The 21,625-nt window shown below is 46.1% G+C and overlaps 3 protein-coding genes across 8 annotated transcripts; 2 read left to right on the top strand and 1 right to left on the bottom strand.

Moving 5' to 3' along the window:
• Positions 1-634: 634 nt before the first annotated feature.
• LOC101775816 lies at positions 635-6,835 on the top strand. 2 transcript variants are annotated; one of them, XM_014805080.2, is made up of 6 exons: positions 635-879; positions 3,736-3,912; positions 3,998-4,372; positions 4,466-4,542; positions 5,192-5,741; positions 5,853-6,835. In XM_014805080.2, the coding sequence occupies exons 3-6, from the start codon at positions 4,000-4,002 to the stop codon at positions 6,593-6,595; spliced, it is 1,743 nt and encodes a 580-aa protein (XP_014660566.2). In that variant the 5' UTR covers positions 635-879; positions 3,736-3,912; positions 3,998-3,999; the 3' UTR covers positions 6,596-6,835. The 2 variants fall into 2 exon arrangements, with proteins under 2 accessions (XP_014660566.2, XP_022681535.1); XM_022825800.1 differs by having other exon boundaries at positions 4,451-4,542.
• A 770-nt stretch (positions 6,836-7,605) lies between these two features.
• LOC101763261 (protein DETOXIFICATION 16) lies at positions 7,606-21,397 on the top strand. Of its 5 annotated transcripts, none has more exons than XM_022825863.1 (9): positions 7,606-7,892; positions 8,243-8,793; positions 8,930-9,016; positions 9,161-9,217; positions 9,324-9,562; positions 10,113-10,231; positions 10,322-10,408; positions 11,061-11,149; positions 21,379-21,397. In XM_022825863.1, exons 1-8 carry the CDS (start codon positions 7,644-7,646, stop codon positions 11,115-11,117), a joined length of 1,446 nt encoding a protein of 481 aa, XP_022681598.1. In that variant the 5' UTR covers positions 7,606-7,643; the 3' UTR covers positions 11,118-11,149; positions 21,379-21,397. The 5 variants fall into 5 exon arrangements, with proteins under 5 accessions (XP_022681598.1, XP_022681597.1, XP_004966380.1 ...); XM_022825862.1 differs by lacking the exon at positions 21,379-21,397 and adding an exon at positions 12,713-13,501; XM_004966323.3 differs by lacking the exon at positions 21,379-21,397 and adding an exon at positions 11,222-11,821.
• On the bottom strand, positions 13,527-15,496 carry LOC101762847 (protein O-linked-mannose beta-1,4-N-acetylglucosaminyltransferase 2). Its single transcript, XM_004966320.4, has 2 exons — positions 15,274-15,496; positions 13,527-15,134 (listed from the first exon to the last, which is right to left on the bottom strand). Exons 1-2 carry the CDS (start codon positions 15,398-15,400, stop codon positions 13,885-13,887), a joined length of 1,377 nt encoding a protein of 458 aa, XP_004966377.1. The 5' UTR covers positions 15,401-15,496; the 3' UTR covers positions 13,527-13,884.
• Positions 21,398-21,625: the final 228 nt, after the last annotated feature.

Genomic DNA, 21,625 nt, shown 5'->3' with positions numbered 1-21,625 from the left:
ATCAACTTACGGTACATGCATGAAGTACTAAATGTAGATGAAATCAAAAACTAATTGCACAGTTTTGTTGTACTTTGCGAGACGAATTTTTTGAGCCTAATTAGTCAATATTTGGACAATAATTTACAAATACAAATGAAATGCTACAGTGTCGCATTTATGATAAAATGTCAATTTTGCAACTCCCAACTTAGAAAGTAAACAAGGTCAAAGTCGCAGCACGCCCATGCAATAATCTCGCCTCGTCGTCTGAAAAGCCGGAGGTGTGTCCCCCTCCGGGCCCCACCCGCCGCGTCACCGTCCACCGTTCCGTCCCCTGGCGCCGCAGGCGCGGCCACCCACGCTTCCTGTGTGGTGGGCCCACACGTCCGTCCACCGTCCCGTGCCCCGTGGCGGCGTCGGCCCATGCCGACATCTGGCACACCCGTCCGGGCCCACTTAAAACCAGGCCCCGGTCCTGGGCCCCGTTCGTTCGTCTGGGATTTCTACAGCCCAAAAAGGAATAGGGCCCGAACTCTTCTCCTTCTGCTGCTGGCTGGGGTTTCGGCCCATTTCGAGCTCTCGACAGATGGCGAGCAAGCGACCGATCCGCTGACCGTGAGTCCGTCCGTGACCGAGGGAGCGCGCGCGGGTAGAGGCGCAGGCGGGCAGCGCAGCCCCCCGCGCCGCCGCGTTCGAGAAACAGCAGCCGGGGTACGATGCCTGCGGCCGCCTACGGCTGGCGGTCGCGAGGCGTCCGCGGCCGCAGCCCGCGGCTTCCTGGAGGCTGACGTCTTGCCCTCCCAGGATCCCACTGGATTTTGTGAGAGTTGATGAAGCGCGCGCGCGCGCGCCTGCGGCTGCGGGTGAATCCTCCGCGGGTGCTTCGGCATTGATTAGGTTTGGGCTGCAACCTTGTGTCCGCGCCTCAATTGATGCGGCATTGTAGTTGTTTGGCGGATTCGATGATACTCCAGCATTACATTTTTTTTCCCAATCCGTGTGCCGGGGTTTTGTTGGTAGAAAACCAAAACCTAGCATTTCAGTCTGTTCTGTTTTGGTGCCCCAGGCTTTCCAGAGGCCGGGATTCCGGAATGCAGGCCATAGGGAACCAGCTGTGAAATTTTGAAAAAAAATTAAATCACTGGACTATAGATGAAACAAAACAAACACATTTTCCTTAAATTAATTCAAGTAGAACATTGCTAAATTCTTGTCAAAATCAGGCTGGATAGTGCAGATTATCTATGGTGGTTTGGGTGAATACCGCTTGAGGATTACTTCCTGTTGTTTTGTAGAGCTGTAAGCACCGAAGTTTGAAACAACTAAGATGGAATAAATGTGATGCGGCATTTTGGATTCAGAGGCATGGTGCAGTGCATTTTCGTATTTTAGGGGACTACTACATGATAGTAATGCCATGGAATCCTTCTGGCTTCATTTAATGAGATTAGTTCTTGGCCGTGGGACCATTCCAAAAGGCAGTTACTATGGAAATTACTACCATCACAGTTCACTGCTCAGAGACCACAGTCCTTCCAGAACTGTCCTCATACTTAGCACGTCAAATTTGACACTACAAATCAAAACAGCAGAGAAAGAAATTGAGGTTTGCATGTATATTTCAGTCAATTTTAATCAACTTCCAATGTAGAATTATTTTTTTCTTGAAACTATTACTTCAAACCTCAAAGGGTGCAAAGCTGTGGTAACAACATGGTTTTACTCTTTTCCATAGAAAATTCAATAAATATAGTGTCGAGATTCTGATGTATTGCATCATCATATCTCTTGTACATGAGAACTTTTATGTGCATGAGTCCAAGTCAACTTGCAGTCCAAATGAGTCGATCTTACACTTCTTAATTTCTTGTCTTTTTCTAAATTGATAATATATGTGATGCCTATATATCATGCATTGTGAAGGTCTCACTCTAAAATGATGATAGTACATCCTTAGCAAAGAGTGGGATCTCTCTTTGCTTCTCAAGGTGGAACACCACCCTGTGATGGGAAACCTTTCAGTTCTGCTTCTGGATGATAACCCAACTTCCTTGCGGATCATCTCAAACATGCTTGTGGAGTCTGGTTTTAAAGGTGCTTTCCAATTTTGAAGCATTCTATTTACGAATTCCTTTTATTTTCCTTTGTTTCCGCTTCGATTAAAAAAGGGAGTGTGTTCTAGAGGAAAAAAAGAAAGGCAGGCGGCGCACAGTTTGGATTTGCTGCGGTTGTTGAGTTTCTGCAACAGCTATATGACCCGTGATTGATTAGTCATTGAATAGGCTAATCATTATCCAGGACCAACGTGGACACATGAATTTTCCTTTTTCTCTCAACTTTTATAAAATAGACTACCTATTTCTTACCTAGTCAGAATGTTTGATGCAGTTGACATAACAACTGCAACAAGGCCATCTCAACTATTCATGTTCTACTCTTATACCTAGATTCTGTACCCTTTTTTCTTTTCTTCTATTCCCAGATAGATCCCTTTTAAATTGGGGATTCTTTTGTGTTTTAGTTCCTCACCCAGGAATTGGACCTGCAGGTGTTTAAGATCTTATGAATTTATTTTATCTGTCGTAAACAGTTACCCTTTTCAATAAATATAAGATTTTTAATGAAAACTGAGGAACTTGTATTTTGTAGTAATTCTTGCTTCTTACCCTGAAAAAGAATTCCAATATATGTTAGCTCTTCTCAATATCATGTTTTCTGTCTGATTCCTGAAGCTGACAGGGAAGAAATACGTTTGTCTAAATCCATTTGAAAATATTTTAAAAAGAAATTCCGCCTCTAAGGAAGACATAGAGGAGCTCAGGTCCTGAGTCCTCTGCCCTAAAAGTGCAACTACTATGTGATGTTCTCAGGGATACTGCGGAGTACAATGTTCAAGGATGTTTGGTGTCTTTCTCTGTTTGTGTGAGCTCGATTGGATTCTGATCCCCGGTTCTCAGAATTTCTGTTCCAATTTCTGAAAATTCCATATCACGCAAAACAGGTGTGCAGTATGACGTTTTAGATTCTAATTTCTGAATATTCGATTCTGTTGCATATCATAAATTTGGGTGTGCGCTATGACGTGTTAGGTTCGAAATGTCTGCATATTCTGTTTTGTCGCATATCATAAATTTGGGTGCATGGTATGGCGTTTTATGTTCCAATTTCTGAACATCCTATTTTGTCGCATTCCTTTTTGTCGCATATCATAAATTTGGGTATATACGGTATGGCGTTTTAGATTCTTGTGTTTGCTTTATCCAGAACTCCAGAACATTTATTGCTGATCAAATGTCTCCTATTCAGGGTGTATCACATGTACTAAAAGCAGGAGCAGTAAATGAATTTTGTAATTGAATTTTTTTATCCAGCTATGCTAGTTTCTGGGTCGCCCTTCCATACACTATCATAGGAGATAGGACCCAAACTGTCAATAAGCTCCCCAAGAACGTTAAAATATCGTCTGAGAATGACTCCAACAACTAGAGCACCGAGAAAAGCTTCCATTTCTTTAAAATTGATTATCAGTTCCTTCTGCTCAGTGGAATCTTATATCCATAGTTTCTTTTTTCTTTTAAGCGAATCGGCAGGGGAGTCCCCTACCTTATGTTCATAGTTTCTCTTAGGAGTCTAATTAAAGTTCACATGTTGAGCCTATTGTTCAAGTTTAGGTTCCACTAATTTAATGTATTCAATACATTGTAACATTTTTGCTCTCTAAATGTTTATAATCTTAACTGTATTGTTGCACAGTTTTCCCATTCCGAACAGTGGGGTTGGCCCTGGATTTTGTTAAAAGCAGGGATGCTATTGAGGAGGAGCTTGATTTGGTACTGGCAGAAGTTCATCTTCGCAATATAGTACCAGGCTCTTTGGCAAACTCTGAGCTGCTCCACCACATACTGAATGAACTTCAAGTCCCTCTTATTAGTAAGTTTATATTCAGAGTGTTATTTTAATAATATTTCACCAGTCCGAAACTCAATGTTATAGGAGTATTTTTCCTTGTTTACAGCAATGGGTGCTTATGATGATGAAGAGGCAATCTCCGAACATGTGGCCCTGGGAGCATGTTCCCATGTGCTGAAGCCATTGCACGCAGGAAGCTTGAACATACTGAAGCAGAAAGCCTTAGAACATAAGTTTAAAAAGGCAACACCTCAAGGGCCAATTTCTAGTAGGACCCAAAGTAGAATGGTTTCATCATTTACTAAAAGGCCCCAGGAAATGCTTGTCCTAGATAGAAACGATTTACCCAATCCTGGAAGCAATGAATTTGAAGTGCCAAAAGTTCGGAAGGCACGTGGTTCAGAGAAGCCGGGTCGAGTCAAATGGACCATTGATCTCCATGAGAAGTTCCTGGATGCTATCGAAGTTCTTGGGGACAAGAGTAAGCTCGTACCCGCACATGGCCTAAAATTTAAAATAGCCTTTTGTTTCCTTTTATTAGCTGAAAACATGATCACAGCTGTTCGGGTAACAGATGCTAAACCTGAGGGGATTCTAAAGCTCATGAATGTGAAAGGTTTGACCTCGAAGCAAATATCTAGCCATCTCCAGGTACGGTGATTAACTAATTATTTGCATCAAATGCTGCATCAGCTAAAACTTCCTTATAACTTAATTTTTCTATATTGCAACTTGCAATGGAAGTACACCAATCTGTTAGCTTCAATCTTCTCGTACGATGAAGACAAATGCACCATTTTAGGATAGTCATGATTAAGCAGCAACAAGCTGATGGCCCGTGCAGCTGTGCTGTGCTCACTTATTTTGTTTCGAATATTAAAAGATTTTCCCACCCTTCTGTTTATTGCATTTTTGCCTGTCCCGCTGCTGCGGACTTGAGCACATGTTAGGTCAAAGCATTTTGGCTGGCTATCCATTGTTAATTTTTCCCTTGCGGGAGCTAAATGCCTTTGATTATTGATTGTGGAATCCTACAACTTACCAGGCTCCATCCTCATCTGGCTGACAACAGGCCTTAACCTCTTTGGTTCTTCTTACCATCCTGGGAATACCAATACATACCACAAAATTATACTACGGGAGGTACCAATTTAGTGGTGCCTCCTATGGGCCTTAAAAACACCGGCATCCTTGATCCAATGCAGTATCGTTATGCTAATAAGTTGTAGTATCAGTTTTACCTTAAATAATATGACTTCTTAACCCTTTATTGATAATTTTCTTCTCAAATGTGATATAGAAACATCGATTGCTCCAACGGAATGCAAAGCAAGGAGGGCAGCACCAGAGGAATGCCAGCAGGAAACCAGTATCTGAGCTGATAGGATCAGCACACAATGCGGCCACTACTGAATCCATCACACCCACAGTTGATGCAGACAGCAGGGAGGTGTACCCCTCAAGGCTGTGGACACAGGTGAAGGAAGCAGCGGTTTTGAAGACTTGCATGTACACATGCGCATCTGGAATTTACCGAGGTGACAGAAAGTCTGTGTGGGATGAGTACGAAAAGGACCTGCAGAAAGATTTCTCTACGTCAAGCAGGCGTTGGCAACAGATAGGAGTGCCATTGAGCAAATGTCAGTTGCCTGTGAAGAACAATGTTGTCATAGATGCAGGTGTTTCAAGCGAAGCCCTCAAAGCTGCTGGTGAAATAGGTTATGGTGCATCCATAGAAAGCTCTGATTCAAGCAGCCTGTCAGCAGGTTTGGTTGATCAAGTTGGAGAGAACAATCGTACTAAAGCTGCTGGCATCAACGACAACGTGGGAAACATTAATCTGCTTGAAGGTATCATGACCATTGATCCGTTTGCAGATTAAGCAGCCTGTTAATACTTTGTCTTACCTTTCTTTTTCCCTATCACAACTGCTTGTGACAAAGGATTTGTTGTCGTTGAAGGTACCATGAACAAGGAGCACACTGCAGCATCGGATCCTTCTGATCTTTTTGCATTCCTACAGAGCAATAATGTGGACCTGCTAGGCCCTCCTTATGGCAGGGAAGAAGATACCCCATACTGGATGAGTCAGCCGCTGGAAGGATTGCAAAACCAGCAAAACCTTGGCCTGGAGGATCCGCTGCAGGTAGATGATGCATGGAATAAAGGTCTTGCATCGCTGAACCTGATTAACATAGATGGACCGATGACTCAAGAAGCCACCGTTCAGAATGCTCCTCAAGAAGCCACCATTCAGAATGATCCAGTCAATAACCCTGTGATGCCGATTGCCCAAGACGACGGATTATCGCTAGTCCAGCAATACCTTGGCCTGGAGGATCTGCTTCAGGTAGACAATGCATGGAACAAAGGTCTTGCATCGCCGAGCGTGGTTAACATAGATGGACCGATGGCTCAAGAAGGCACCATTCAGAATCCTCCAGCCCATAACCCTGAGAAGCCGATTGCCCAAGATGATGGATTCTCGCAAGACCAGCAAAACCTTGGCCTGGAGGATCTGCTGCAGGTAGACAATGAATGGAATAAAGGTCTTGCATCCCCGAGCGTGATTAACATAGATGGACCGATGGCTCAAGCAGGCACCATTCAGAATCCTCCAGCCCATAACCCTGTGAAGCCGACTGCCCAAGACGATGAATTCTGGAGTTGGAGTCCTCTGGGTGACTTTGACATGCTGATCTGAATCAGGATAAAGATGTGACGTTATCATGATAACAATAATATCTATCTTTAGAAATAAGAGCCCTGACAAAACCGTCATGTCAATCGGGGAGAAATTATGCTGTAATAAGTAGGTACATGTCGTATGTGTCGTTTGAAGTGCTTTAAGACAAGTGACCGTCGGAGAACTTATCAATCATTATACTGCAGTTGTTTTAGCAGCTAAAATTGAAAACCTCCCCCACCGCCTTTTTTTCCTTTACCTTTCTTTCCCGTCTTTGCCCGGTCCGCCGGTTGTAACTCCCCTATATCAATGAAATAGGCACACTCTCGTGCCCTTTCCTTTAAAAAAATAAAATAAAATTGAAAACCTCCGGTTACAAGTGGCTAAATATATGTTTTAGCAGCGGTGCGTTTTATACTTTTATTCTTGTGCAAACTAATTTTGCCAACTTAGATGCATAAAATTAGTGTAAATCATTTATAACTTTATACAGATTTTCCTGTAAAAAGAAACTTTATATAAATTCATGACAAAGTGGAGCATTTAGATGGATATATCATGATCTTCATGAATTTCACGCAGTAGTCCCCATCATTAGTTACCTGACACGTACGATGATATGCATATAACAAAATTAAGGTGGAACGGTGAGAGGGATTTCATGTTCAGATGTAACAATATGAAGATCATCGTATATACCAAAACAATATGTTATCTTTGTAACAATATGATCGACAGTTCAGCAGATTTTAGCCCATCCCACTCACGCACCGCAGCTTTTCGTGCCGGGGGCCCATCTACCTGGCCTTTTTGGAAAGTCTGGCCCATCCACTCATTCTCCTCCCCCATTGCTCAACCAATCAGACGAGACGACGCTCCGAAACCAAAGGTCTGTTCGCTTCAGCTTATTCAGCCGGCTTATGAGCCACCAAACAGTATTTTCCTCTCACAATAAATCAGCCGTTTCAGCTTTTCAGCCGGCTTATAAGCTGAAGCGAACAGGCCAAAACTGCCTCCCATCAATTCGTCAAGTCAAACCCAGGCAGTGCGGTGAGGGCGTCGCGAAATGGGCGGCGCGGCGGAGGCGAGCGCGCCGTCCGCCACGGCTTCCTCGCCTCTCCTCCTGCCCCGCGCTCCTCCGCGCCCCGAGGTGGGGGCGGAGGTGAGGCGGCAGGTGGGTCTCGCGGCGCCGCTGGTGGCCTGCAGCCTGCTGCAGTACAGCCTGCAGGTTGTCTCCGTCATGTTCGCCGGGCACCTCGGGGAGCTCTCCCTCTCCGGCGCCTCCTTCGCCAACGTCACCGGCTTCATCGTCCTGGTACGTAGCAGGCTAGCAGCCGCGCTTCTGCCAACTGCCAAAGTTCAACTCCGTGCTACTGCTTGTGCATGAAGAGCCGGGGGGGGGGGGGGGGGGGGGAGGGGATGTGAATCGGAACATGTGCATTGTAGGAGCTACATTTTAAGGATTTAATAACCAAAATTAGTACGATTTCTATGAATAGTGTGCCATTAACCAAATTGGTTTCTCACATGCTTCATAATTGTACTAACTACTTAACTATTAAGCAGTGATGAGTAACAGGCTAACTACAATGTACTTTGTGCACTGATGCCTACTGCAGTACAGTTAAATTTAATGAAATTTGTGCCCCTCTTTTCCATGTCAAGCTGGGTATGGGAAGCGCACTGGATACCTTTTGTGGACAATCATATGGAGCAAGGCAATATGATATGCTTGGGACACATACACAAAGGGCTATAATTGCTCTTATGATTACGGGTGTTCCTCTGGCCTTTGTTTTGGCCTTCACTGGTCAAATCCTTACCGCTCTTGGTCAAAATCCTGAAATATCATCTGAAGCTGGACTGTATGCTCAGTGGTTGATTCCTGGTCTTTTTGCATATGGCTTGCTTCAGTGCCTCACCAGATTCCTGCAGACCCAGAACATTGTCCAAGTATTGGTAGTTTTCTCTGGGCTTACATTGCTACTTCACATTATACTATGCTGGTTCCTGGTTCAAACTTTTGGCCTTGGCCATAAAGGTGCAGCTTTAGCGACCTCAATATCTTATTGGTTCAATGTGGCATTGCTAGCAATATATGTGAAAGTCTCTGAAGCTGGCAGAAGGAGCTGGCATGGATGGTCAAGGGAGGCACTAAATTTAAATGATGTCAAAGTATATCTAAGGCTAGCCATTCCATCTACTTTTATGACCTGGTAAGTGGTAAGCCTGATATGGGGAACATTGGAAATGTATGCATTTTGGTAAAGCTTTCAATTTTTACAAAGAAGTAATGTGCGGTTTACCTACTTTCTGCATGGAACTGGTTATTCGACTTGCAAGATAGCTCAGCTTGGAGTATTGGGCATTTGAGATGGTGGTTCTCCTAGCAGGATTTCTTCCAGATCCAAAACTGGAAACTTCAATTCTGTCCATCAGGTAAGTGAACCAAACTGAGAACTTACTTTTGATCCAAAGTTGCTCTGTAACACGGCTCACCACTTTACAGTTGCATGTGTTTCCATTTTCATGGCGGATTATGCTCCCAGTGCTTGATGTGAAGTAACTTTGGCTCTTTTGCAGCCTAAACACAATGTGGATGGTTTATACAATTCCAAGTGGCCTCAGCAGTGTAATAAGGTAAGAGAAGCATAAATTAGGAGTACCACTCCTTTTCATTTCTTTGTACATAATAAAAAAAACTTGCGGTTAACTAGTTTTGACCATGGCTCTTGTTGCTTTGCAGTATTAGAGTATCCAATGAATTAGGTGCTGGGAATCCACAGGCAGCACGCCTATCAGTTTATATTTCAGGAATCATGTGCCTAACTGAAGGCCTTTTTATAGCTATCGTCACAGTATCAGTGCGAGATTTGTGGGGTTATTTATACAGCAACGAAAAAAAGGTCGTGAAGTATGTATCAATGATGATGCCAATTCTTGCTACTTCTGACTTCATGGATGGAATACAATGCACGCTATCAGGTTTGGGACAAATACATGTCTAGTATACCACATTTGCGTCACATTGTATTTATGTTCCCTGTTGAGAAAATTATATGCAAATACCATAATTTGAATGTCAGTCATGTGCTAACTTTAGTTTTGTCTGATCACTTGATCTTGGACTGTTGGTGTTGGTTGGCTTGCCTCATTGCTACACCGCCTCAGCTGTTTTTAATATAAAAATGACCACAGACCGAACGTGCTCAATGATCTCAAAGAAAAAAAACATGTTTGATATGGCAAGCTACAATAGGGTTTTGCCACTTGCCCGTATGCCATGCAGGCATACAACCCAATTAGGACCAGTGCCATTACAAAACTACTGCTTTTACTGCATTGCATTATCATTAATTCTTTTACTAAAGAAGAGTGAAACAAAACAAGTACTATGTGCAAGATCAATAGTTCCTGTGCTGGCATATAGAGTATGTCATTGTTTTCTATGCCACTTTATAATCATAATAGCAGTAATTCTTTATTTAACTGATATTGTTCGACATTTTTCCATTGTCTGTTTATGGGTTTTAAGGAGCAGCTCGAGGATGTGGCTGGCAGAAATTATGCTCACTTATCAACTTGTTTGCTTATTATGTTGTCGGTCTCCCTTCAGCTATTACTTTTGCATTTGTTCTGAAAATTGGTGGTAAGGTAAGTTCAATGTTTTATGCAATTATAAGATACATTTTCGTGGATCTTCCCACTCCTAGTCTGAGACTCTGAGTTCTCTTCATGTGCCAGGGCCTTTGGTTGGGAATTATATGTGCTATGGCAGTGCAAATAGTTGCTTTGATTGTGATGATGCTTCGAACCAGTTGGGATGAAGAGGTGCAACCTTATACTTGTGATGTTACAGTCAAAGGAATGCATGCTGTCTACTCTCTGTTGATGAAATTCGGTAGCAGCTAGTTTTGAATTTTAATCTTCACAAAGTTGGCTTTGTGAGGATGCTGCCTGGTCAATGACTCTGCAAGTGGGGCAGGGTTGGGGAAGGGCGTGCAGAATTAATCTCCACAGATTGCTGGAATTTCTTCTCCATAACTACCAAATAATATCACAATTCTTCTCTCCAAAGTTACTTTCCAGAAACAAATCGGTAGCAATCATTAATCCTATTTTGATTGAGTTTGTTGAATGTACATCGCAACATGCTTCTAACACCTTAGTCCAAAATTTGCTTCATGCCTTTGCGCTCACTGGGGCAGGCCTACGCACGCATAGCACTTTACTTTTTACTGTCACATCCTCACTGGTTAACTTGGTGGTCGTACATTTTGGGTAAGAGACATTATTTACTAGTGAAATATTTACAACCAGTACTCTACTCGAGCCATCACTCAAATCAAATTGGGTATTATATAGCTTATAAGGATTATATAGCCTAAAAGGCTTCAGTTGCCTATGGGTGATGTGATGTGCTGAATCTTACTATGTTCTTTATAACAAATTTATCTTTTACCGCTTTATTTTGTTCTCTTAGGCAGAAAAGGCCCAGGCTAGAGTTCAGTGTTCAGGTGGCAGCATAACATCGGCCTGAATGTCATCAGTTGTGGTTTTACCTCCATAAAGGTAGTTGTTTTCTGTATATAGTAGTAGATAATACTTTTAAGCATTTGAGACTAATTTATGTATAATTGATAGGATGAAAACACTTCGATCGGATAACGTACTACATGGTCCACCTAGAGACATGACTAGATCGTGCTACATACTGTATATGAGTATATCACAAATTCAGATCCACATTTTATAAGAGAAACACAATACAAATTATCTTTGCAAACATATTTTTGTCAACTATTGCTCTAGTTAAAGTAGATGAAACTAGACAAATAGAAACAAAAAATGAAGTCATAAAAGCAAACTTTCGGTGCTACTAGCCTTTTATTTATTTATCTCTCCCTCCCTCCCTCTGAACCACAATCAGTTGAAGAAAAACAGCACTAATCATTAAATTACTATTATAATGCATTATCTACCTAACCGGTTGTCTTTTCCTTGGGGTTACTTAGCTAGTGTAGCTTCGATCTTAAAGAAAGCATTCAAGCATCTGATGTTACATTCCATCATGCTCTAGTTGTTGACACGGCTCTCTCGGTTATACAAATATAAAATGAAAAGGAGCAAGATTCAGGCAAAACAGAGAAGGTGCAATAATATGTCCACCTTCTTTAAGAGTTTTATTGTGGACTATTTTCGAATAAAATTACTTAATGATATTAAGGTGACATTTTCATGTTTCATGCGTTGTACCAAACCCAAAAGAAAAGGCGTGTTGTCTGACTAAACGATTTTGATGAAAATTCTGAAACTTCACTATATTTAAGCGATAATGATGTAGCATAAGTACTAGTATAAAGTACTTGACTACGTATTCTTTGGTATCATTTATCACACATGTTCCTCTCCCTGCTGGGACAGAAGTATTACGCATGTAAAAGCAGTATCTGAGTCAGAGCTTAGAATGCATAGTATCATTGGTCATTGCCAACCTTGGACTAGCATACATTAAGCATACAGGACCAAAAATACATTAATCATAACAACATGCACGGACTAACTGCCCTAATTGATGGCATCCAAAAGCTACATTTGCTCTACTGCTTAGGTCTCAGTGTCATAACAAAATTAGTCAAATGGGTGAACCGAACAAAAGCAGAGACAAAGATGTCTGACCGAGAGAAAGCTGCATCTTAGTGGAGTGGCATTTTCAATGACCACTCATTCCCTGTTGAACAGTGGCATTCATCCTTCAGAGGATTGAGCAAGCAGACGGCCATGATTATGTGATATCTTATCCCCCCCTGGTCCACAGTGATCCATTCTAACTGAGAATTTCAGATGCAAGTTGTAGTGAAATAATGAAATTCCAGCCTTTTCAGATGCATCTGAAATTAGAGCATAAATTCTAGCTTAAATCAACTAATTACTACGGTTAGCTCGTTTTTTTATTCTTGAATATATAGCTGGCAAGAATTGTTTCTCCTGCACGTACATATGCTTCTCTTGGTCCATGGCAGCAGGTCCAAGCTTCACGCCTGGATCTGGCAGGACTGAGCTATCAGCCTAAAAGTAGGAGTACTTGGCTTACATGTGATGGTCTTGGAGTACGTTTCTTTCTGGTTTCTGCAGCCTCGATGATGGCACCGTGAAAGGCGAGGAGGCAACAGAAATTTGGTAGCTCCGAGGAGTGGAGGTTGTCGTGGAAGCTGAGCTGTTTCCAAATCTGAAATCTCAATACTCCACCTGCTCACCGTGTGGGTTAATCGATTCTCATCAGAAAGAGATCTTTGCTGACAATGATGGCGCGAAAGGACGGAGAGATCAGAGGAAGTTCAGGAGTTCAGGGGTTCTCCGGGATGCTTCAGGATGGATGCTATGGTCGGTTGCGTGGGCGTTTTCCACAGCTGAATCGATGCCATCTAATGCTCACGTTTGATGGATTTTAATCTGTGGTTGGCTCGGAGAGAAAGGAGAAGTGACTCCGTTAGGTTGGTCTGATGTCCTGTCAGAGGGCCCCTTCTTTTTCGTGTGGAAAACAGTTCAGCGACCACTTCACCTTGCTGGGATCGTTCATGGCTTGTTTAAGACTTTTTCCGTGGCGCGTGATAGGGCAATAGGCTATAGGGGTCGGTCATGTTTAGCAGGTTTTACTTGCTGAAAACTGGGCTCCTCGGAGTAGCAGAGGAAGACGGGAGTTGGTGCTTTAAGATAACAACAGTGTGTGTTGGCGAGAGCTTTAAGCATCATACATGCTGCTTTAAGATAAAGTGTGAAGGCCTCCTCCTAAACAAGTCCTAAGTGAATGCCTGTCCCAAGCCTCATATGATGAGGCCAGATTGGCACATTTCTGCTTGGGTTTGCACAGGGGCCTTCTAGGGAATCTTGAATGAAAATTGTTGATGGCAAAAGTCATGATCACATCACACCCTAATATATGATGGGCTATGGACAAATAATTTACCTTTCTCTTGCCTTGGCATTTATCGAAAAATCAATCAATTTACAGTGTTTTTGTGTGTGTAAATTAACCTTAGAAAACACCTCTCGTCTACGACACGACCTTGCTTTGTTTCCTCTCCTCCTTTGCCAAAAGAAAAAAAAACAATGAAAGAAATGAATCTTTGCCACAAGAGGGAGAAGAAGAAGAAGAGAGAACAAGTAAAACAAAAAAAAAACCAAAAAAAGAGTTTCAAGACATGGTGTGAGCCTATCTACCACTTGCATACTCGCAGTCGCCGGCTGCAGCAGCTCCCAACCCAATCTGAAGGTTGAAGAAGGAGGCACATCCATCAGGTCAGGGGTCATGGCGTTGGCAAGAGCTCTCGCGCCTGCTCCAGCGTCTTGACGAACCTGGTGAGGTTGAGCCTGACGTTCTGCTTGTCGAGGTAGACCGTCTTGATGGCGTCCCACCCCTTCTTGTGCACGTCGTATGGGTGCTTCAGGTAGAAATGGTCCTCCGGGTACAGGTCCCTCAGCGAGCTCTCCTCCAGCGACACGTTGTACTCCATGTAGTTCACGTCCATGTCCCTGGCCGGGTCCTTGAAGGTCACCCTGGTGAGCCACTCCAGGCCCCCGAACGGCACCACCTGGATGAGCACGGCGCGGCTCGGCAGGAACACCATGTTGGTTAGCCCGGCGCCGTGCACCCCCATCATCACGTCCGCCGAGTTCACCAGCCTCGCGAAGTTGGGCATGTCCGTGTGGTTGTCCGGCTCGGCGATGCGCACGTCGAACCTCGCCGCCGCCGCCGCGTGCGCCATGGCGCGCTCGTTCAGGAACCGCCGCGAGCTCTTGCGGGAGATGATGAGGAGCCGCGGTCGGGTCCTCCGCGGCGCCCCCGACCGCGACGCCACAGCGCGCTCCAGCCGGAACGCGCGGCGGAGGAGGCGCTTGAAGTCAGCGACGGTGACGCCCCCCGGGGAGCGCGAGGGGTCGATGCCCATGGCGCGGTGGAACGTGGCGCCGATGACGATCCGCGGGAAGCAGTGGACCTCCCTGTCGTTGTCGACGTCGATGACCTCGTACTTGGAGAGCTGCCGGAACAGCGGCGTGAACTTGTCGTTCCACCAGTCCTTCATCCCGCTGAGCAGGAACTGGACCTCGCCGCCGAAGTGGTTCGTGCTGGTGAACAGAGGGACCAGCACGTCGGTGTAGTCGTGGTAGAGGTTCCCCGCGAACCCGCCGTTGGAGAAGAGGAACGCCGGGGCGGTGTGGTTCCGGGTGCAGAGCGGCGGCACGGCGGTGTCGTTGGCGCCGCCGAAGGGGACCAGCGTGTACTCGCGGACGTCGTCCATGGCGACGGGGTCGTGCAGGCGCGCGTACGGCTTGGTCCGCCACTCCCGGTCCAGCGGGCTGATGTAGATCTTGGAGTGGTTGCCGTCGACGCGGATGTCGCCCACCGCCGCGCACCGCTCCGACCGCTTGCTCGTGTTGTAGCACGTCGGGCGGGACGGGTCGAAGTCCTCTTCCCCGATCGGGCCGGACAACTTGTACCGCGTGCTGTCGTAGTCCTCGTCCACCTCCACCACCTCCAGCTCCTCCGCCGCCTTGGCTGCACGCAGGAGACATGGATTGGTTGGTGAGATCAGCTTCAATTCAGGCATCCAGCCATGGATTGCTCGATCGCTGATGGCAGAAGGGCTGTGGAAGCAAAGAGAGGAAGAGAGGAAAGCAGAGGAGGGGAGACGTACGGAAGGGGTTGGAGCAGTATCGGGCCTTGATGTAGGTGAGGACGCAGAGGGAGACGAGCATGGTGACGACCATGGCGGCGTTGCCCATCCGGCGCGGCTCCTGCCGGCCCCGAGGCTGCTTCATCATCGCCACCCCGCCGCCGTGTCCTCTGGATCTGGAGCGAGCTTGCAGGCGAGGCGGGGCACGCGAGCTAGCAGCTAGCGGGCGCGGCAGCAGTAGCCGAGGGTATTAAAGGCGGGCGGGGGCGTCGATGGCGACCCCGCGGCGGGCAAAGCAACCACAGAGGAAGAAGTTGGTGGTGGTGGCCTCGCGTGGTGGTGGGTGGGTGGCGCTCGATCCCGATCGCTCGCTCGACGGCTCGAGGCGATGGGTCCCGGTCGGGGCAGGCGAGGCAACCACTACGGCAGCTACAGCCGACGGGACGACGGGCCCGGCGGCAAGTGAAGGTGCGCCGCCCGCGCGCGCAAGGCTGGCCCCAGCGTACCAACCCACCCCGGCACCCGCCCGTCGTGTCCGTCCGTCGCCGCGCGACACGGCCGGGCCCCGCGCGCCGGTGCGGCTGCCGGCATCGTCGCCATCGACCAATGGTGAGGTAAAGCCGCGGCGGGATCGACCACGATTTGCCGTGCGCGTGCCGAGGATTACCCTTCTCCTCGGCCGAGCTAGCTGCAGGGTGTGTGTGTGAGTGACACCGTGGTCATTGGGTTCGTTAACGCCGCGTGCAGGGAAATGGCAGGGCCGTGTCGGCTACAGCTGCTGGTCGTTGGAACCAAACCAAACAAATGGGTTTACACTAGGCTCTTGTTTACTTCCCTCCAAACTCCCAACTTTAACACTATGCAAAAAGAAGATTCTCCATCACATCAAACTTGCGGTACATGCATGGAGTAATAAATGTAGACGAAATCAAAAACTAATTGCACAGTTTTGTTGTACTTTGCGAGACGAATCTTTTGAGCCTAATTAGTCAATATTTGGACAATAATTCACAAATACAAACGAAACGCTATAGTATCGCATTTATGACAAAATACCAATTTGGCACCTCCCAACTTGGGAAGTAAACAAAGGCTAGCTTTGGGAGCAACACTAACGCTGCCGGAATCTGGTGCCGGCCGCCTGGCCGCCGTCGGTGGCGATCAGAGCCGTTTGGAGGGACATGCCTTCGCACAGCAGCTTCTGGTTGACTGCACGTTTGGCAGGTGGCGAGAGTGTGTCCGTGTGCACGTACTGCACCCGCACGTGCTTGCGTTGCCAGCGCGGTAGCTTGCGAATGCAGTGATCCAACAACGGAAGCAGAGGTGAGCAGGTACCGGCTACCGGGTGATGCTTGTCCCTTCTCCAATCTTGACGAGCACAGGCACAGTGGAAAGGGGTCGGGAGGGCGAAAGGAACTGCAAAGGGGTTTTCCTCGCTCGTTTATCCACTACAGTTGCTGTGTCGTTCTCCATCTCGGGAGTACCAGGCGTACGCGCTCAGTTGACACCAACGGTGCGTGCTTCGTGAAATCTTGTCCTCTGCAAGACTGCAACGACTGGACCTTCTGTCAATCTCACCAATCGTCCGACCACGACGCAAAAAATCAAATGGTTTTTCATTGTAGTTATTATATGATACAAAATATAGCCAGTTGCATATTTGATCTCCTAGACTTAGCTTCGGGTACAAAAGAGAAAATACAGATAGAGTAGCACTACTTTCGTTTATAAAAGTGACTTCAGCTGAAGCTGCTGCTGCCGCTGCCGCTGCTGTAGTGCTGTACCATCCCAGAGCTACGGATCCGTATGGTCGTATGGGGAAGTTGGAGCCCAGCAGAGAGAGACAGCGCAGATCTCTGCTACGAGGAAGGGCCAGTTTGGCAGGGCTCCGGTTCATCTGAAAACGGCTCCGGCTCTGGCTCCTCTGGTGGAGTGACTTCTCCGGCTCTGGCTACTCCTTTTGGAAAACCGTTTGACAAAATGACTCTTCCGTGTAGTTTAAATTGGTTGGATAAGGTGAAATACCCATAATACCCTTTCCTTTTCTTTTTTTCTTTTCTTCCCTCTTTCTTTTCTCACCCTTCACTATCCTTTTCTCTTTCTTCGTTATCCGCCTCCCACCGCCGGCACACCCCCGGCCCCCGCCGGCCACCTCCCGGTGTCCCGCCGTCGCCTCCTGGCCGTTTCCGCCCCCGCCTCCCGGCCGTGTCCACCGCCGCCTCCCAACCGTCTCCGCCCCCACCTCCCGCCGCCGCCTCCTAGCGGTCTCCGACTCCCACCGCCTCCCACCCCCGTTAGCCCGCCCCCACCTCCCATTGTCCCTGTCGGCCGCCTCATCCTCCCTCCAATCCGCCGATCCATCCCAACCCCATCTGCTCCGCCGCTGCTGGTGCCCACAGCGCGCTCCGCTGTCGTCGCTGCTCCTCGCCATCGTGCGCCACCGCTGGTGCTGGTTCGAGGCAAGGCGCACGCAAGGAGGGGAGCGAGATGCGGAGATGGGGCGAGTGCGACAGAGGGAGGTGCAAGCACATGTGACGGACGGGAGCCGCACGCGCTTGTGGGGTGGCAATTTTGACGTAATTTTGGCCAACTCGAGGGGCACTTACGTAACGATTGTGCTAGGCGTGCGGGATGGAGCCGACGGAGCCAACGCCTCCTGTGTGTAAAAAGGGCTCCGGCTCTGCCTGGCTTCTCCCGAGGAGCTCTTCTCTTTTTCTTCCTTTGGCTTGGCTCCACCAAAAACAGCTCCGGGAGCCGTTTTTGGAGCTCTACCAAAGGAGCCCGAAGTAGGAGATCGAAGAGGCGTCGCTTTCACGTGTTCGCTGGAAGGCAAGAAACATGCTTGCGTTGGTGGCTTTATACAAACAACTCTGATCCGAAGTGGATAAATGGACCATCCGATCCGGCCACTGCGCTCTGCCGGAGAGCAAATAGGATGTGTTGCTTCCGGCGCAAACCAAGTTCCTGCCCCTCTCCCTGCTGCATCTTCGCACAATGTGTGTGGTCGCTACTGGATTAAAGCAACAGCAACGAACGCCGATCGCTTCAGGCACCGGCGAAACACGTACAGGTATCGCCGGATGTGGAATTGCAAGAACATTAGGTACCGTATGGTATGCCTGCCGACAGAATGCATGCTCACGAGAGGTCCTGCTCATCATCATCGCACTGCGTGGGGGCTAGGCTACGCTACAGTGCTACCCAAACGGCCAAACACACACAAGAGGCTCAAGCTCTGTGCATGCAGGACCAGTGCGTGTCACCGATCCGGCTGCTCCGACCAAATTCATGAGTTCATGCCAATGGCCATGGTCGGAGAAGGAAGTTGGCCGATCAAAAGGGGAAGACCAGCTGTCTGATTCCTGTGTGTGACCGCTCAACATTTTGTGTGCTTGGACTACTGAATGAAGCGGCTGCCGAACAAATATAATTTAGACCGGAGGAGGAGGAGGGTCCACGCCGGCTTACTTTGAAAACCTAACCTACCCGGACCTCCATCATCATGGCCTAACCAAGGAAGAAATGATGGGCGTAAGTCGTCAGATATCGATCGACAGCGTGTCATCAGCTATCTGAATTTTCTACGTACGTATGGGCCTCCTCCTTTGCATCATCTGTGGGCCTAGTGCTTTCGGCCTTTTTCTTTCCTGCAACTTCTTTTACGACGAGATGGTCCTGATGCATCTTCTTAAATAAAAAAAAAAGATGGTGCTAATACCCCAAAAAAAATTCTGAAAGAAGTACCCATAAACCCATAAAAAAAAGAAAAGAAAGAAGTACCCATAAATAAAAACTCTAAAAGAAGTACTCAAAAAATTATGCTAGAGCACAATGAGTATTTTGTCGTTTTGCAGGGAAGTACAGAATGTGCTTGGCCTGCTTTTCTATAGCAAGTAGTTCCGGTTGGAGGGAGTCATATGTCTCGAATATTCAATCGGGACTAATCTTTCATAACTAAAGGTCCCCCTCTTAGTCTTGAGTCACTCACCCGAGACTAAAGACCCTCTTTAGCCCCCATTAGTAATACCAACCGGGACTAAAGGGGCTGCCATGCAGGTGCATGCACATGACCCCTTTAGTCCCGGTTGGTATTACCTTTTTTCTTTTACCCTGAATTCTTTTCCATATTAATACTAATTGTTGCTTCATACACAAACCTATACGTGTACATCCTTAGCACACGTATATGCTCGTATTGTATGCATGTCGTATATATATTTCATGATAAACTACTATATATACAATTCTTAGTATATTATATACATCAAACTAGTATTAATACAAATATTATATATGCAATAATTTGTCCTCTAGGATCCTCCTGGCGTGGTGTTGCTCGGTGCGGCTACTGAATGTCCATTGCAATAAAATTCTCCTTTAGGATCTATCACCTCGTCCACCAGAAATCCTATGAGTCCTTGGATTGCCAAAAGCCTTTCCTTCTCCAAGAGTTCTTCACGAATCCGCCACTTCTGTAATTTGGAAATATACGAATGTTACACCAACAATTAAATAAAAGGAGCTAGAAAATAATTAATAATTAATAGGTTTATTTTACATACAGTTATATCGTCCGATAGCCCCTTGTCCCTCACGAAATGGTGTATGTGCTCACAGACATAGTATCCACATGAATTATTCTCTTGTTCCTGTCTCAAGCACTTTAGTGGAAAAAACAAATTATGAAATATTTGTGTTATAGAATGTACAAAATGTGCAAACTTTATACATACTGAAAAAGTTGTACTGAATGTAAGTCTTTATTTGAATTCACCACGATGAGTCTAACGGAATCGCTTCCATGCGGTGCGAATTAAAATAATGAATGATACACTATTAGGTGAAAATTTAGGAAATAAACTTTTGCATAGAGATAAAGATTCAGAATTATTACAAGTTAAGCATGTCTTGAATGTCTTGGTACTCGTCCTTTGATTTCCTCAATGAATCAAACACAATAACATTGCTTTTATCAATCATAATTATAAGGATAATCTAGTGGAAACTGCGTACATAAATGTTCATATTATAACTAACTAACATTAATTAGGTAAGAAAAGGAAAACGAAAATAGACGGTACCCACACTTACTTAAAGTTGTAAGGCAGTAGTATGTATTGCTTGTAATTTTGTTGCTCTAAGAAATTGTATATTTGGTCCAATGTATCCTTTGGGTGATCATGTATCTACTGTTGGTTAACAAGCGCTGGGTTCATGAAGCCAACGTTGAAGTATGATTCTCGACGGCACCTCTAAATTTGCATCCTACATAAAATGAAAGACAAAGTTAGTGGGGGCAACACACACAAAATAATGATCTGAGCTAAAATTAACATATAATAAACACACACTTATAGAACCCAGATGCTAATAAGAGAGACATCAAAGGTATCTTGATGGTACACTTCATAAATATCCTTGAATTCCAACCACAGCAATTTCTCACCTTCACCGCAAAAATCAGTCGGTTTAACAAGATGAGCGAACATGATCCAGTGATTGGCCACCTGCTCCATGTACCACTGATGGAATTCATACATATTAATTATGAGCTTCCATACCAATTCAGGCCTGACTAGAGACTTGCCTAACTCAAAGGGCCATTTAGGTACAGTCTTTTCTAGAGGTACCGGTTCGGCTTGCCTTGGAACTTCATAAAGTGGTAAACCTTTTCTCTTCCATAAATTGAATGACCTTGATTTGTTGTTCTAAAGACAAAGCTGCTATAGCTTGAGCGCCTTTATCTGCTAGCAGATTTTGCTCCCCAAGCTGGGGGACAGTACGACCGGACGGCGACTCTCCTTGATTTTTCTTCTACCAAGACTTAAGTAACGAGTGATTGTAGTTAGTAGTTTCACCTTAGTTTCTTTTTGCATGCCAATAAAAAACTTTAATTTTTCTAGATCTACTGGCGCTGCTCCAGCGCTTTCGCTTTTCTTTTCTCAGTGCATGTTTTGAAGAACTCCCTCACCCGTGCTTGCGATACTACCTTGCATTCCTCATGAGTCATATCACCTGCTAGCTTCTTAATAGATTTAGACTTCTTTGGTTTCTTCCTCGGTTCTTTCACCTTTGGCTGCCTTGGCTTGGAAGGCGGCAGTCATGACTTCTTGAGAGGTGTTGCAGGTGGTTCCTTGCTCACACCAGACTTTAGTCCCGGTGCTGCAAATGGTGATCTAGGAGGGGTGTTTTGGTCATCGTCGCTCCCGCCTGCAGGATTCAATGGTCCTGGAGATGGTGATCGAGCAGGATGCGACGGTCCCGGTGGTGACAACGGTCTTGGAGGTGGATGTGCTAGAAATGACGGTCTTGAGTTCTGAGGAGATGGTATGCATTTTCTCAGTATGAAAAGAATTAGCCTTCGACAAATGTT

The sequence above is a fragment of the Setaria italica genome, chromosome IV (assembly GCF_000263155.2).
Source record: "Setaria italica strain Yugu1 chromosome IV, Setaria_italica_v2.0, whole genome shotgun sequence".
Classification (NCBI taxonomy): Eukaryota; Viridiplantae; Streptophyta; class Magnoliopsida; order Poales; family Poaceae; genus Setaria; species Setaria italica.
This window is presented reverse-complemented; position numbering and strand designations above follow the sequence as displayed.